Here is a 16,910-nt window from a genome sequence, read left to right as displayed (position 1 = left end):
ATTCAGCAGTGTTTACACTACATGCTGTACTTGATAGTTATAAAGAGACAGATATATGACAAATATGAACTGATATACAAAACCATAGCAGATATACACAAGAAAAATAAAACATCAGTACCCATTTCAACTAATGTTCTGGGAAGCTGTAATTAAAGTCTATCGAGACCTCAAGTCTGCAACAGAAAGGTTTTAAATGTAAAGAGTAGAACGTTGCACCAAGAAAGCAGGACGGACCCACATCAGTGGCTGTGGCCACACATATTGTACTGACACATATGTACAAACACACATGCTGAAAATGTGCAAGAGAACATGAAAGACAAATGCCACAATGGAGTTACACCGCCTATTTGTGAGTTCTGAAATAGAACTGCTCACTCCACAAGCCCAATCACATTCGCAGTGGAAGGCGGTCTGCTCCCTATCATAGCAGTGGGACCTTTTCCACCGAGAGGGCCTGTCAATACCACCTGGCCGGGGTTTCAAAGTCATTACAAACCCATTTTACATTGTTCAAACTGGAGCTATTAGCTAGAAAAGCTATTCTATGCCGCGAGCTATTGGTTGTTTTTACGGGGCACAAGGCTTTGTGCAGAAACAGACCTGCTCAAACAGAAGGTTCTCTATAATTATATGTCACTGTGCAATGTTCACGTCTGACACACTGAAAAGGGATCTGCAAATTGCTTACTTTGTGATTTTTCCGAGCAACATACTGTTATGTTTCAGAGACGAAGCAGTTTTTGAGGCTTTCTGAGAATTATGCTGCTACTTAGTGTAACATAATACCTGCAGAGCAGACGAGAAAGAGACATCGAGGGGTTTGTCTACCAAGATTAAGGCCACACTAAGTGTTTGTATATGGTCTGTAGTCATTTCAACAGGTGTTGCTTGTAATGCAAACAACACGAAGTTTCTCTACAATCAGTCTTAAATACTTTCCAGAGTGGTTTACTGATTTTCAAGCACCTCCCTTTCCTCCATTACAACATTACTTTAATTCCTGTGATGAAGGCCGAAGTTCCCCTCGAGTGCTGGCGTGAGATCAGCATTGATGTTTCTTTAGTGAAATTAAGCCATCAGCAGACTTGAAAGAAACAAAACTGACACCGTGTCCACAGATAACTTCACAAAACTTTACCTCGTTTCTCTACTTTGATGTTGTCCTTGCACTTACTTCAAGTAAACTGGCTGTGTACCACAAGAACACGCGAAACCTTCTGAAGTCTCAAACTGATCTGAGGCCAGATGCACAAAAGGCTAAAACTCAGAATATGCGTATGTAGTGTTTGCTAAATGCCTGCATGTTTCATGTAATAAATCTCAGACAATATGATATATGCAGGAACCTTATGTCCATTCCCATAGTTATCCATGAACAGATATCAACATACCCCCTTTGTAATGTTGTGCGACATCAACCCATCTTTGCTCTGTCCTTACTCTGGCATATGGAGCATCCTTTAACAGTGCAACAGCAGCACACGCTCAATGTTTATGATTTAACAGTATTCCCCTTCAATAATGATACAATAAAATCCTTGTAAAAAATAAAAGGTGTCAAACACATACCCCAGTTATAATTGTTATGACCTGAACTACAGTATTTTTACATTATGGAGTCAAAGTTGTCCTAAATGTAACAAATAATAACCTTGTATTACTTACTTAGTTTCCTCAACTGAATAATTTGTATATTTAAAAAAAGTTGTCAGATCAAATATATGGAAGAATGGGACCTTTTAAAAAAAATATATATATAAATACCACCTCCTGACACATTCATTTTTATGGGGGCATTTGCATAATTTATACATAAGGCCCCAGATCTTAAATAAGTAGATAAGAGCCACCTCTCCTCCTATTTCTCTAATTTTACTTACGATTAATCCAGGCAAACCCGGTTTCCCCTGTATCCCGTCGTTTCCAGGGATACCCTGAAAGAAGGAACTGAGGTTGAACTGGTTTGTTGCCAATCGAAGGCTGGCCACTCCCACCTCCACCAATAGTCAAGGCAGAGTCAAAGGGGTCATGGTCAAAATGATCAAACCTGTTCCTTTCTTCAACATGTCTTACGAAACGTAGCACTATTTTGCATTCAGCCATTGTTACAAATGTACCCTTGTCAAAGACATGACCACTTCCATCACCACTTTTTATGTCTTTCCTACACCTTTAAATGTCGCAAGACAGATTATAGTAACACCTTATTTGAAGGTCTGCTCAAGTTACAAACTCTAGAAATTAGTCAAACTGGTTCTTTAAATTTTTTTTACATTTATATTTAAGACCTTCAAATAATTGTTCATGTCTTGACGGATATTCCCAAAGCTTGCTCAGTTGCTTCCCACATGGGTTAAAGCTTTAAGCACTGGACAGGTTAGTGCATTTATCCTTTTTTAATTTGGATTATCAAAGCCGTTTTTTTAAACCAAGCTATTACACACATTCAGTATTTAATGTTGCTCCATTTCCTACATGCATATTATTAACTTTATTGTCCCATCAAGTTGCAAAGCATGTCAAAGCATTGCCTTTCGTAAGTAACCCAGAAGCCCAAGCTGAAATCATAAGTAGCTTGTAGATTACTGCACGCTGATGGAGCACTGCACTGACTTTAGGGGAGAGGGACGCCCTTACCATCCTACTGTCCATTTATCTTACCTGTAGTCCTTCTGTTCCAATAACACCTTCAGGCCCAGGTTGGCCAGGAGGGCCAGGAGGTCCTGGTGGGCCCTAGAGCACAAAGACATGGCCACAAATGATACACACATTCATATTCAACAACAAATGAAGAATTGTGTGAACAAACTTTGCAAGGTAAGAACACAAGCTTGCAAACAAAGCCCAAGTTATCAGACAGGACTGCTGGTTGACAGATCAGACCTGAGGCCCGGGCTGCCATGTGTTTATTGGAGTTCCTGGAGCTCCCTGGAAGGAAAAAGTAGTCAAAATCACAGCAGCACTGGTGCTTGCAAAATGTACAGAAAGTGCACAGTGTGAAGTTTAGAATAATACAACAAATGTCAAAGTGTAGAATGATGCAGAGGGAAAATAACTGATCTTGAACGTACGTTTTTCTCAATATGGAAAAGTCAATACTATGGAGTCATAATAAAATCAATGTGTATTCAAACTCAACAACAACCACAACAAAGGCAACACGTCTCTAGATTAAAGTAATTGTACATCTCTATTTGTTTATTTCAGTGTGTGTGTGTGTGTGTGTGTGTGTGTGTGTGGGTGTGTGTACTCACAGGTCCGCCTATGCCTGTGTGCACAGGTAGTATGCAGTTGCACTCTCCTGGTTCACCCTGAAATATACATGAAAAAAATACCCATAAAATAGCTAAAGTGAAACTCTTAAGCACATGCTCCCCAACAGAGTCCTCATTCAACAATTAAACTCCAGTCAGTGTAAGAAAAAGTCAAAACCCTTTGAGCTTCCAGGACTCTTCTGTGCAGTTTTCCTTAATCTTGCATCACAAAGACATTGAAAACTGCAGGGGGCGAAATGCTATGTACGTACTTTTGCTTTACATTACACTACAAACCTTCATGTAGTGTAAGAATACAATAAATGTATGGTATTATAAAGCAAAGAAAGGTGCAGTTCACCTAACATCTGCAAAATGAAGAGCCAATGATAGACCCAATTACACATCTGCTCTCACGACTTTCCTTTAACATCCAAGTCTGTTTTTTACTGCACATCAGCTCTCCAGCATAGCCCAAGACTAAATACACTAAATAAAGATTCAGAGTCCTCTGCAAAATTGTAACTATTTTTCTTTCTCTTAGTTTTTCTCGATTTTGTCCCACATGTCACAACCCTCCCGACCCTTAAGCATTGCCTCCACCGCTTCTTCATCTCTCCCAGTCTGGACTGGTGGCTCTGATGAATGCGGTAATTAATAGTCTCACACACTTTCTCTCTTAAGGCCCCGAAAACTCCTCTTGTCTGCCAGCAACAGTACACTCGTCACCTTCGCTGCTACTCTATCTGTGGCTCGAGGCAGGTGTGTGCACGTGTGTGTGAGAGCATGTATGTGTGTGTGTGTGTGTGTTTGTGTGAGATGAGGGGAACCATCTCTTGTGATTACCATCTGTTCTACCCCCTTATATTCAAACCCCTCCAGATCCCTTCATCCAAACAAAACGGTAGACTTACCTTGTCCCCCGTAGCTCCATCAAATCCCTGCAAGAGAAGGGGACAGCACACACACAGACAGACACGCACACAAGCACTTAGTTACTCTTGCTTTGTTGTTCCAGAAGAAGGCTCACGGGGCTGTGAGCTGAGTGTAGATCAGGGGACAGAGGATGAGATGGAAGCAGACATTGCCTCTGTTATGGATCGAGGCAGACATCCTTGGTTACAAATGATGCCTAAATCAAGGACAATTCCCAAAGAAGCTCAAAGAAAATTAAAAAAAACACTCTGAACAGACGCCAACACTGATGCAAAAAACTCAGGTTTTCTACTAAGATACAAATAAATAAAAACATCTCTTCTAATTGTTGATGCATATGTACAAAAACATGCAAATGAAAAACGGACATTAAAGGAATAAGAGAACTTACAGGTCTGCCGTCAGCCCCCGGCAATCCGTTAGATCCAGGGATTGCATCTCTACCCTGGGTGAAAAAGTAAATAGGAAACAGTGTTTGACAATATAACAGCATGATATGCCCATATGAATATGCAAAAGGTGTATTAATGTCGTACCGGGGGGCCTGTTATTCCAATGCCCTCAGGCCCACGTGGTCCTGGAGGCCCAGCTTCTCCTTTGGAGCCCTATAAAGAGAAAACTCAGTATCTCATGGTTTCATTGTCTCGAAGAAAATGAGGTATTTGATTGCATATTGCAACAATAAGTTGGGCTTCCACCTCTCTATTTTATACTACCTTGTTCGCTGCAGGGCCAACGGGTCCAGTTAATCCTCTGGCTCCAGGAGGTCCCTGTACAAAACACACACATATTAAACCAAAATATGAAATGTAGTGTAGAAAAGTTGGACTTGAGAAATATGAGATTAGCTTACTACAAGTCCTGGGAGCCCTCTTGGTCCCTCTTCACCCTATGACAAAAATCAAAAAGATAAAACATAAAAAAGGCAGGAGGTTCAGGTGGTCTGAGGGTCATAAGTTAACTTATGTAACTAGTAAGTTACAAAAGTAGTACTATGTAAGTAGTAGGGAAGGACCAGCTTCCCAAAGTCAAAAAAGGATTAAAGATTCCACAATGAATCAAATGATTTCAGAGAGAACAGCCTAGGGTTATCTTTAGATAGTTTTTACAACCTCATGAATGTATTTTTAGTTCTAAGAGACAAGAAAGCACCACTATCTTGGATATGGTGTCCATTACTGAGATCACAGCAGGACCATATCCACCTTGGAGCTGTGAGTGTACTTTGTATGACAGAGCTTCATCAGCTGTCGACATAAAACTCCAGATGTGAACACATCAGGCTTACTTGTAGTCCTGGAAGTCCAACTCCTGCAACTCCAACTTCTCCCTACAGGGGCCACAAGACAACACAGATTAGAATAATGTGATACATGATTAGACACAATCCTCCGCATGTATTTATAAACATGATAATACAATAAATAGACATTCACACCTTGCTTCCTTTGGGACCAGAAGGCCCCTGCACACCTGGTAAACCTGGTTTTCCCTAAAGAGAAAACATGTAAGATTATAATCAACAATTGTTCTAGCACAGAAAGCCAGAAGTACACCCACACAAGAATATGTATATATAAAATACATAATATCTATATTATGAATAAATGAATAAACAAGTCCCTAACATTTCTGCCAGGCTTCCCTTCCCTTGTGGGACCAGGGTCTCCTCTCTCTCCTTTGGGGCCTTGCACAGCTACACCATCACCCACTGCAGTGCCTGTAGAAGGACAGCTGGTACAAGCGTCGCCCTGAGAAAACACAACAAATCATGATCCAGGAACCTTTTGGGAAAATAAAACTGAAATTGAAAAAGGATAGGTCCTCCATTCAGACAATCAATGTTCATTTACCCCAATTAAAAAACATCATTGGTCCAAAAGTGTGAAAGTGGTATCGAAGATATCACTTGTTATTTGATGTCTCCAAGGATGGAGAGACTAAAGCTAAATTCATTCAAAGTCAAACAGACCCAAATACCTGTGGATCTCCATCGTATGCTATGCAGAAAACATGGCTGCTACTTTTTATACTCTAAGTCATTTACAATTGATGCTATGTTAGTTATAAAATCAGTCACCAGATGCAACTAAGGTGTAGCAAAGTTGATCTGATTTAAGAGTTCAGGTACTCTGTACCTTCGCTCCCATCAAGCCCATTAGTCCGTCCCGACCAGGCTCTCCAGGCAGTCCTGGGGCTCCAGAAGCTCCGTCGAGTCCTGTAAGTCCTCGATCGCCTTCTTCACCCTAGTTATATTGAAATATGATTATATAAGAGGGCCCAACAGTCAACTCTATAGCTCTCACAATGATTACATTAAAGATACCATGTAGAGTTTTTGACCACTACAGTAGTGGTGCTATCGAGAAACGTTTTTTACAAGTGGGACCTTGTTTTATTGTGTTTTTTTTTTTTATTACACATAAGTCACATAATATCCCACTGATCAAGAGTTGTGGAAGTAATGTGCTAGCAAGTAAACCATTACATACTTTTGTTTTTATATATGTAAGAAACTTACCTTTTCTCCTTTTGCACCAGCAAGACCTGTTGAGCCCTGCGTAAGCAAAATGAAGGTGATGTTTAAATGCACGCAGATATATGATACACATGCAAAAGTGCTGTCATCTGAAAGCAGCGTGCAAGCCTTTATCCATTCAGATGAAAATAATTGTTGAAATAAAGCTAACCGCAGAGGCACATGCCATGTAATTTGGGAGGTATGAGAGAAGCAGACAGAGATTAATTTCACTAAATAACAATTCTGCGGTAAGAGGAGAATCCCTGCATATCCTATTTGTACAATAAGGTTCTTGGTTGATTCGCACTGGGGGGGGGGGGGGGGGGGGGGGGGGGTAGGATAACAAGAAGCTGGTTTTGTGGAATTGATATGACCAAATGTCTGTCATTAAGTCAGATTAAAAACAGATCATTCTGTCTGTGGTGGTGTCTGCAAGACTTCTACAGCTGAATTTAACTGTTAAAGGATTCTATCAAATAATGTTTTAGATCCACACTGCAACACTGTTCTATGTTCATTCGGTCAAGCTGCTTTGTTTCATTCAGTTTGTAAAAGAGCAAATACACAGCCATGAACATAATACACAATAAAACGCAAAATAACATAATATGCAATAACATAAAGCAAAATAAAACAAATGGTAGCAATATATACAGTAATATATACAATAATATATGCAGCAGGGAATAAAGAGTGCCCTTTTTTTGTTCTCGGCTTTAGGAGCGGAGAGAGCATCACTCAACTGACTATTGAAGGAGGGACCAGGAAAGTCTTGAGAGGCCCTGGCCTTTTCTCATCCGACTCTTCATTCTGTGTGTTTCTCTTTGTGTTGTGCTATCCAGATTGTTCTTACAGAGCAGTCGTACCTGTTTGCCATCAGCTCCGAGTCCTGGAGGTCCGGGTGGACCTGGAAGGCCTGGTTCGCCCACTCTTGATCCATCAGGCATTTTGATGCCCGCTGGTCCACTACCCACCTCGGCCGGCTGGCATTGACCACACTCGCCCTGTCAAAGGGCAGGGAGTCCGGAGGGTTAGTTTGCATGACAATAAAGCTAAAGAGTGCAAAACGCAATACATACGTCGACACTTACCTTCTCACCCTTGAGGCCAGGGAGACCAAGACCTGGCAGCCCTGACTCTCCCTGTCAAAAGATAAACATAATATTAAAATGCAACAGAATGAGATAAACTGACAAATGTGCACATACAAATGGGTTTCTAAATGTAATTGTGAGAGGCTTGTGCACAAGTCGCAAAAGTGACACGTGGAAACATTTTCAATAATCCATCTCTCCTTCCAGTTCAAGAGTGCATAATTAGCTTTTAGCATCTAGAAATCTGGCATATAATTAGGTGATTAAGTACTGAAGTAGTTATTGACAAAACAGAAATACTATATATTAATATACAAGCTTTTTTTCTGGTTCTATTTATTGATGTTTTGTGTTTAAATGCCTGATTTAACATCTGGCTAAGGTAGAGATTTAGCCTTTTGGCTAACACCGGCACAGCTACGATGATGTTGAGTGATGTGCATCGTCCCCGAGAATAAATAAACTAATGACAATTCTACGCTTTTTAGTCTACCAACATTTGAAGCTAAAAATCCATCAAAGACCCTGCTTCACAGTAAAAGCTTGTCACTGCCCTCTTACCTTTGAGCCTCTCTGTCCATCCTTGCCACCGGGTCCTCTTGGTCCATGCTTTCCCTGTCACATAGAAAAAACAATTCATTTAACATCCCTGAATCAGAATGTGATGCAAGACATTCTGATTCGAAGAACTGAATCCGAACTTACCGTCTTACCATCAGCTCCTTTGCTGCCTGCGCTACCCTGCAGACATGTGAAAAAAATAAATAGAAAATCACTACAGTGTCTGAATTTCCCCAATTGATAAAAATGGATGGGACTTTTAAATTGGTAATTCACATTTCGTAGGAAGGTGCACCCTACAGGCAGCTATGTCAAAATATTTTGGGTTTTAGCTTTCACTAATAAGTTCCCTGCTGAGTAAAATCCCTTTGGCTGACAGTTTCAGGCCCTACAATTAGCACACCGCTGTGATTATCTTCCTCGTGAAGTCTATTATGAGCCCCATTCAGCATCCCACTGAGTGAGTTCCCCTTATGTAAGCCTAGTCTACTATTGAGGTCACCGACTCTCAGTGCTGTTTCTTTTCATGTTACATCACTTACCTTTTCTCCTCCAAGGCCAGGTGATCCTACATTTCCAGGCTCTCCCTATGGAGCAGACAAAATTGAACGATACATCACTTTAATGAAGGCGCTTATAACTGCTCACACATGCAAGCAAACACACCGGCAGTAACTAAATCACAAAAATCATTACCCAATCAGTTTTCTTCTACCATGTGTTGTACAGTTTATTTCATTGTTTCCTTTCAGTAACAAGACACATTATTTTAATTTTTGTGTCTTGGTTGTTTTTATGAGTTTACTAGAATAACATTAATTCTACCTCAAACTGACTTACTTGTTCTCCTCTTTGTCCAATCCCAGGCTCTCCTCTCTCTCCCTTCTGCTGCAGGGTTTGGGTCAGGACACCGGGGACGAGGTTCGGGGGTAACTCTCCGAGAGTTGGGCACACAGAACACGACTCTCCCTAAAGCATGTGGGCAGATTGGAGGAGGATCAGAGGCTGTCTCCGTATAATTATCCACATCAGGTCTCATTTAAATAAAAACAAACTGTATTAACATGGTTAGAAATGTTCTGGTGGTCCAAGACAGGTGCAACGAATGCTACATGAAAAATTATATGTACAGCTTTAGCAAGACATACACTGTGAAGGTTCATTAATTAGGGCACTTTATCTAGCCGACAGCTGAATAAAGTTATCTAAAGAAGAAATTGTTTCACATCAAGCCGAATAAAACCTGACCTTTTCTCCTTTGAAGCCCCCTGATCCTGGTTCGCCCTGCCAAAACATACAAAAATAGACATTCAAGAAGGCAAAGTAGTCAGAGCTCACTATGATGAATGTGTTTGCTTTGAGATGCCGTGTCTCGAACATGGCATTGGAAGCATACAGTGGTGCCATTAAGCAGATGTTGGAGTATATCAATAATGTGTGAGTGGGTAGGTGTGGGTGCGTGGATTGGAGCGGGTTGGCATCCATGCACATGTTGGGGTGTAGACTTACTAAGGTGGCCATTTGCAGCAGCACTGAATGTCTGTGAGTGAACTTTGGTGTCTCTATGTGGAGTTTAGTTCAGCTAGTGTGCTTGCATCTGCTTTAGGAGGGAGCCGTCTGCACTGCTGATGTTAGCATATCTAAATGTGTAGGCATGCAGATGAGTGTGTGTATAGGTCACGCTTCCACAGAATATGAATGAACCATTAGCTGTAAATGAATGAGGGGGGGAGGTCTATACCTTCTGTCCTGCCTTGCCATCCGTACCCAGAAGCCCCTGGTAAAAACAGGGACAAAAAGAGGAGCAGGGATGAGCCAAACGTATTGTAAGTTCAACTTTGATGCAGTGAGTCTCTCTCTCTCTCTCTCTCTCTCTCTCTCTCTCTCTCTCTCTCTCTCTCTCTCTCTCTCTCTCTCTCTCTCTCTCTCTCTCTCTCTCTCTCTCTCTCTCTCTCTCTCTCTCTCTCTCTCTCTCTCTCTCTCTCTCTCTCTCTCTCTCTCTCTCTCTCTCTCTCTCTCTCTCTCTCTCTCTGCCCTAACCAGGTATGACAGATGGATGCTGGCATTATTGGAAATCGTTGCACAGAGAATCTCATAAGGCTCTAGATTTATATTACTACCCCCCCACACACACAAATCATTCCCCATTTCACCTGCTGGGGTAAGTGGGAAGATGCAGAATGAACAGAAAGAGAAACACAATGCACAGTATGTTGTGTCCACCCTCACCGGAAAGAAGAAAAAAGGAAAAGATGTGCTTAGATTGCATTAACAAAATGACCTTTGCCTGGAAGAATAGACTTTTGACAGCATATCACGCTTTCTTTCCTTGAGCTGCTGGGAGAATTACAAGGGCAAATATAACCCCGAGCTACAAATAAACGCCATACCTTCCCTCAGAGTGATAAGGAAAATAAAATAAAAGTGCTCAAGGTTCAATCGTCAGCCACAGCTCAGACCGTGTCTACGACTCTCTAATAAAACACCGAGCAAGATCATAAAAATGCTAAACTGAACACTCAGGGCAAGTTCAGAATACATAACAGTTTGACATTACAGTACACGTTCAAACTTTTGTACTTACAGGCAGTCCTCTCTCTCCTGTCCCCGGTAGTCCAGGCTCTCCTTTAGGGCCTGACTTCCCTTGCAGAGCCACTGTGTTACCCATGTCTGCAGGCAGCACGGGGCACACTTCGCATGAGTCACCCTGATGAATGAACATGAGTCAAAATCACAATACGTGGATAAGAGAGCACACAGGCATGTAGATTAAGAGATTAAAGGCAATGTTTAAAGATACCTTGTCTCCTTTAAACCCTGTTGGTCCTCTTGGTCCCTATGAAAACAGCAGATTCCCAGTCAAACACTGATGTATCAGCTCAGTTAGAATACTGTATATTGGAAGCTCAGGCAGACATTGCTGAATATCAATCAATGTTTAAAAGAGACTCTCACTGGATCTCCTGGCAATCCGTCGTCTCCCTGAGGTCCTGTATCTCCCTGTTAACAGATTATTGTTACACGTAAACTGAAAACTATCCATACATTTTAAGTCTAAGCCAAAAGTGAAAAAATAAAATGGAGTGAAAATGTTAATATGTTTGTCTAGATCAGTGGCGAATAAATTAAATGGATTATGGGGGGCTTTTACAATATCATTTGTCATGTGCCGAATGGTGAACCTACCTTGTCTCCCTTTGCATGAGCCGATTCACCAGGAGGGCCCTGACAGGAAGTAAAAGTAAAAAAAAGCTGTTTTTAAGAAGCTTTTAGACTTCTGTCATGGTCAATGAATGCTAATAATAAACGAATAAAAGTCAAACTAAGACGAGTGTAAGGATAATAAGATAATGGGTTACACCATCCAATAGGTGCATATACTGTATGTTTCTTTATTTCCTCCTCTAAGTTCTTTAAATAAAAAGCAAGTGTGGATTTGCAATAGCTGCGACCACAAACGTGCATGAACTTATGAACTTATGAACGTGTAGTTCATAAGTTCACACACACACAACCACTTGACCCCCGATGGCAGATTCCTGCCTCCTGGGGATATTCTTGTAGACCGACCGACCGACCGACCGACCGAGCTATAGAGCTGCTAGTCGCAGCGAAAAACACACTTACTGGCAGGCCTGGCTTTCCCACTCCCGGTGGGCCTGGAAATCCGGTCTTCCCTGGCTCCCCAGCCAACCCCTCGGGACCCACCAAACCTGGGGTGCCCTGGGAAAAAACAAGATGCACACAGCTCAATTAAATCCACTGAACTGAATGCATGTGACATATAGATTGATGGTATAAGCTCCCGGACTTAATGCAGGCAGACCTTCTGTCCCTTGGGGCCGACTACACAGATGGACCCTCCTCGACCCTGGGAAATGGGTGACAGACAGAGAGGGAAGTGACAGCGTCATTATGGTCAGTGACATCATCAGTGATAGCCCAGAATAATAAAGCAAGCTCTCCAGAAATATAATGTTTTCATGACTTGATGCATTGTCTTCAGCGGTGCATACGCAATATCAACAAGCACATTCATATTCACAATGTCAGATGGCTGGCAGGCTTAATAAAATCTATCCTCAACCAGATCCACCTGTCCACAACAAGCACTTAGCGTGGCGAACAGCTAAATGTGTGTGTGTGTGTGTCTGATGCCGAAAACCAGCAGAATATCTCAAGAGCACACACACACACACGTTGTAATTTGTTCTTCAAAACTTTTCATGCGTCTACAGGATCACTGCGCTGAACAGGGAAGATTAAAAGGTTTAAGTCTTCCTGAATAGGTACAGCCTGAACAGCACACTCAATGAGGCAGCATTGATTGTGCAAGCTTTGTTGCTCTAGCCTAATCTAACAGGCATTAACAGGCCGACTTAACGCCATGGGAGAGTGGAGGGGAGAGAGCGGATATCAATGGGAGTCTTAGCTTAAAGAGTAATACCATATAAGTTTACTGAATATCCGCTCTTAGTCTGATAATAGTGGGCCTTGTAAGTGCATGTGTGTGTGTGTATGTGTGAGAGTAGCTGTATTAGTGTGTTTATGAGTGCATGCTCTCTTTAGCATTCATGCAAATTAAAATAATTTCCAAATTACTGTTTGACTTCACCTCAAAGCAAATAGCATGGCTTCATTGATTGTCATTATCAATTATCAATCAGAAACTAAAGACAAAATACATACAAAAAAAAAATGAAAGACCTACATTCTTCCCTGGAGTGCCTGGGAGACCCTGACCACCAATATCTCCCTTATGACCCTTTTCTCCCTACACAGAGACAGAGTCAAAAAAGAAAGAGGTGAGAAACATACAAAAGAGACAACTTTAAATAATAAGGGGCTAGATATGAATTAGATGAACATCGAGAGGTCGAATCTTCATTATTCATCACTGAAGGTTTCTCACCTTGTACCCTGCTGCTTCGTCCCAGTTGGCAGGCAGTGCCTGTGGAGAGGAGGAATAGAAACAAGGCCCAGATCAATGACCATACTCTAAAGACACATCACTCACACACACACACTCACACACTGGTGCATAGCAATCAACACAGTGACCAGTCAGCAACCCGTATCGACTACCAGCAGGACCCCACACACACACACACACACACACACCCAGAGAAACATGGGCATGCAGGTACATACAGATGTATATACTTGAATCAGACACATCAAACTGATACTTAGACACATATACATGAACACACTCACAGAGACCTGCATGAACAAATTCATGGACACCCAAAGTCTCGGCACACACTAATTCCCACTGCATTATTGATTTTGGGACCTGATGCTTGATAATCAGAATTTTTGAATAAACAGCTGAAGGGTTGGCGAGGTCTGAAGACAGTGGGATGCGTGTAACCTGTGGCAGAAGATTGGCACTCACCAGCTCGCCCATCTCTCCCTTCTGGCCCTTGGGTCCCGCTGTGCACTGAGGACAGAGACACTTAGTTGGCATGTATTATCGCAGATCACTTTTTGTTCATACTGTGCCGCATGCCAAAAAAATAAAACAATGCTTATCTGCAAAAGGAGGCACGGTGCGATAGTGAGAGGCAGTGGAAAAGTTACTTACTGGACCTGAATGGGAGCCAGAACAGCCATCACCCTAAGATGGAGAGGGAGGCAGAAAAGAAGAACGATTGCTCGTGGGAACAGAATCAGCGAGTGGAGAGTGCACATCAGCTCGGTGGTGGATTGGTCCCAAGCCAGCATTATATTAGACTACAGGGACATCAAAGTGTATGTGTGTCTGTGTGTGTGTGTGTGTGTGTGTGTGTGGATAGGAATCAGTGCTCATTACTAGGCATGTCTGAGCACATGTGATGACATCACACATTCCGCTGATATTAGTCTGACTACACACACACACACGCAGAGTTGTGTGTCTGTATGCATTTTGTCTTTCATACTCACCCTATTGCCTTTTTCCCCTTTAAAGCCAGCAGCTATCTGCAACACACACACACACACACACACACACACACACAGAGTTACACACTCTGCAGTGGTCTACTTTCGATTGGAAAGACGTGAAAGTAAAGATCAGTGATCCTTACATTTTCTTCCCTATTCAGGAGTAAACAACCAGCACACTACAGACAGCTAGACACAGAGAGAGATCATTATTATACTGTGTTGGATATTCCCCGAACGTGTTGCGTGGCTGAGTAAAAGTTTGTGAAGGAAGTAAAATGGGTTGTAGTTTGTGTAGTCGCCAGCTGGTGACACTGTTACACAAAACAAAATTGTGCTGAACCCCTTGAGCTGCTACAGTACACAGCTAAAAAAGAAAAAGGATGGGAGTTTAGGGTGAGCGGGCACGCACACTCACAAACACATAGACATACACTCAGAAAACACACAGCCAGCTCCCATGGGAGACGGAGATCAATAGGAATATCTGATCCCCCAGGAGTGAGGAGACCAGCTGCTCCTCACAGGAGGGCGCGCACACACACTCAAACACATACCGAATAAGGATAACCATTATAAATAACCAAAGCATTTTTCTTTTGGCAGAAGCGAGTAATTAAAGCTGAATCCAGCCCAGTGTTTCTGGGAGTCATGCTTTCAAACCCCAGACGGTTTGCATATATTGAAGCAGTGACTATGAGCTCGCCGAGATGACGACAGGGTGATAGTAACAGCACAGAGACAATGTGTAATTCTCCCTTTTCTCTTCCCTCCCCCCCCCCCACCACCATCCCTCCTACGAGCTACAAATCCATCAATGGCTGGCTCGACCGGCTGCAATGACGAGTCACTCTTTCCGAGCTCTTGTCTGGCTGTGGGCTTAGTCAAGTCCTGATATAGTTCCACTTAAAGCCTCAGCAGCCTTGCCTTTATTGTTTATTATCTACATTCAGCTTTGAAATGGAAAAGTCAGATTGCTGCAAAAGGGCAGAACACTTTCGCTGTGCATTATGAGATGGCATTAACATAATCCTTGTAGCCAAGCACATTATTCCGTCTTTACTACTCTCAATTAAAAGAGCAGAAGTGTGGATCTCTGAAGATCATACACACCGTGCTCACTGCACATTAAGTTGGTATATCCATAGGGTTGTCCTCTCTTTTAATCAGGCTATGTGCAGGACCATCAGTCATCATCTGACCTCCCCCCCCCCCCCCCCCCTGGCTGTTGGTGCCTCTTTCCAGAAGTTTTGCAACTGAATCACCTCACGCACCACAAACAACCTTTATCATGCAACACAGAGCCATTTTATCCATTGCTAATATATCAACATTGACTGGTGGACCCTTAAGTGTTTCAGTCTTTAAAATTGGCACCCGGGTACAAAGTTTCGTTTTGGCACAAATATCCTAGTCAGTAGTCCCGTAGTAAGTAGTACATCCATATAAATAGGCTCACTTTTTAACATCCAACATCCCAATACACAGGTGGTAATTCTACATCATGCATGCCAAAATCATTGTCATTGAGTCTTGTTTTTTTTTGGTATTAAACATCCCAATGGGCTCATTTTTTCTTCCCATTTGTCTCTCTAGCTGCCAGGACTTGACAGATCAAGGGCAACACCCAGCACTCTAATAGAAAACGAATTACAGCACAAACATATATTACTACTTGCCTGGGATGTACGGTATGTTTCAATATATGTGCAAACTATTTTATTCGGGTTTCAGGGTCGCTTTCTCAAAAGCATTACTTACTCTGGCTCGTAATCTAATGGCAAAAGACAGAAAATAAATGATGACTTTTTATATTTGGAAAAGCCCTTTGAGTTAATAGATTCCTGGTGAGCCTTTTGACTCACATAACCATGAAGCCACTTACGTAGCTGGAACAAGCTATAGAGGAATAGCTGAAGCAGCAAGACATGAACAGTGAGATGGAAATTGGCTTCTGACTGAGCTTTAGGATTGTGCAGCAGAAGCCAAATCTACCACTTATTTAGACCGTTTATTACCATTATCACATTAATACACGGGCCTGCTAGGTTATATTTGTGGGCTTTTGTGTTGTAGTACATATTATCAGGTTGTATTATCAATTGATTCCTTTACTGTGCCTATTTTTACCCTAGAAAAAAACTCTACTGTGTAATTTGACCATATTAAATTCACAGAGCAGAAGAAAAGTCACTCTTGTTTCTTTGCCCCAGTGGCAAGTGAGGCTGAGTTCTCCAACCCAGGTAATAACCTACATTGAGGAAGTCAGGGGAGGTGGCCAGCTGCATTAGTAAGCACACACAGGAGCAACATAATGAAGTGTCTGGAGTTTTGTATTCTATTTGTGAACAGAACATGTCTATTGTAGGTGAATGATAAAATGAATAGGCAGCAGCAACTCCCAACTGAGGCTCGGCACATAATGAAGTGTAAATCAGTCCTCGGTCAGTCAGCAAGCTGTATACATTTGAGGGAGGAAGGAGGAAATAGAGATATATACGATTCAATTTTTCCCCCACACACAACAACATAAAGGAGTTACATTTCAGCAGAAAATAGGTTTATCAACCCATATGCTTCCTGGACCCTACATACTTTTTGAGGCTCCAA

General features: G+C 42.0%; 1 protein-coding gene across 1 annotated transcript in view; it reads right to left on the bottom strand.

Annotated features, from left to right (window-relative positions):
* Positions 1–16,910, bottom strand: part of col16a1 (collagen, type XVI, alpha 1) — a 50,782-nt gene that overhangs the window by 13,635 nt on the left and 20,237 nt on the right. Inside the window, exons 9-42 of the mRNA XM_076075367.1 lie at positions 14,444–14,479; positions 14,301–14,336; positions 13,960–13,992; positions 13,771–13,815; positions 13,285–13,323; positions 13,084–13,146; positions 12,199–12,243; positions 12,000–12,095; positions 11,559–11,597; positions 11,328–11,372; positions 11,173–11,208; positions 10,957–11,079; positions 10,114–10,149; positions 9,621–9,656; positions 9,213–9,341; positions 8,915–8,959; positions 8,517–8,552; positions 8,373–8,426; positions 7,809–7,859; positions 7,584–7,721; positions 6,718–6,753; positions 6,335–6,442; positions 5,825–5,947; positions 5,635–5,688; positions 5,485–5,526; positions 5,050–5,085; positions 4,913–4,966; positions 4,733–4,801; positions 4,588–4,641; positions 4,175–4,201; positions 3,261–3,317; positions 2,890–2,934; positions 2,668–2,739; positions 1,887–1,940 (exon numbers count right to left, since the gene is read on the bottom strand). Of these exons, the coding sequence (XP_075931482.1) occupies positions 1,887–1,940; positions 2,668–2,739; positions 2,890–2,934; positions 3,261–3,317; positions 4,175–4,201; positions 4,588–4,641; positions 4,733–4,801; positions 4,913–4,966; positions 5,050–5,085; positions 5,485–5,526; positions 5,635–5,688; positions 5,825–5,947; positions 6,335–6,442; positions 6,718–6,753; positions 7,584–7,721; positions 7,809–7,859; positions 8,373–8,426; positions 8,517–8,552; positions 8,915–8,959; positions 9,213–9,341; positions 9,621–9,656; positions 10,114–10,149; positions 10,957–11,079; positions 11,173–11,208; positions 11,328–11,372; positions 11,559–11,597; positions 12,000–12,095; positions 12,199–12,243; positions 13,084–13,146; positions 13,285–13,323; positions 13,771–13,815; positions 13,960–13,992; positions 14,301–14,336; positions 14,444–14,479 (1,992 nt within the window). The remainder of the gene's footprint in view (positions 1–1,886; positions 1,941–2,667; positions 2,740–2,889; positions 2,935–3,260; positions 3,318–4,174; positions 4,202–4,587; positions 4,642–4,732; positions 4,802–4,912; positions 4,967–5,049; positions 5,086–5,484; positions 5,527–5,634; positions 5,689–5,824; positions 5,948–6,334; positions 6,443–6,717; positions 6,754–7,583; positions 7,722–7,808; positions 7,860–8,372; positions 8,427–8,516; positions 8,553–8,914; positions 8,960–9,212; positions 9,342–9,620; positions 9,657–10,113; positions 10,150–10,956; positions 11,080–11,172; positions 11,209–11,327; positions 11,373–11,558; positions 11,598–11,999; positions 12,096–12,198; positions 12,244–13,083; positions 13,147–13,284; positions 13,324–13,770; positions 13,816–13,959; positions 13,993–14,300; positions 14,337–14,443; positions 14,480–16,910) is intronic.

The sequence above is a fragment of the Anarhichas minor genome, unplaced genomic scaffold (assembly GCF_050575085.1).
Source record: "Anarhichas minor isolate MPS153535 unplaced genomic scaffold, ASM5057508v1 ptg000051l, whole genome shotgun sequence".
Classification (NCBI taxonomy): Eukaryota; Metazoa; Chordata; class Actinopteri; order Perciformes; family Anarhichadidae; genus Anarhichas; species Anarhichas minor.
The sequence above is the reverse complement of the archived record's forward strand: the minus strand, read 5'-3'. Positions and strand labels throughout refer to the sequence as shown.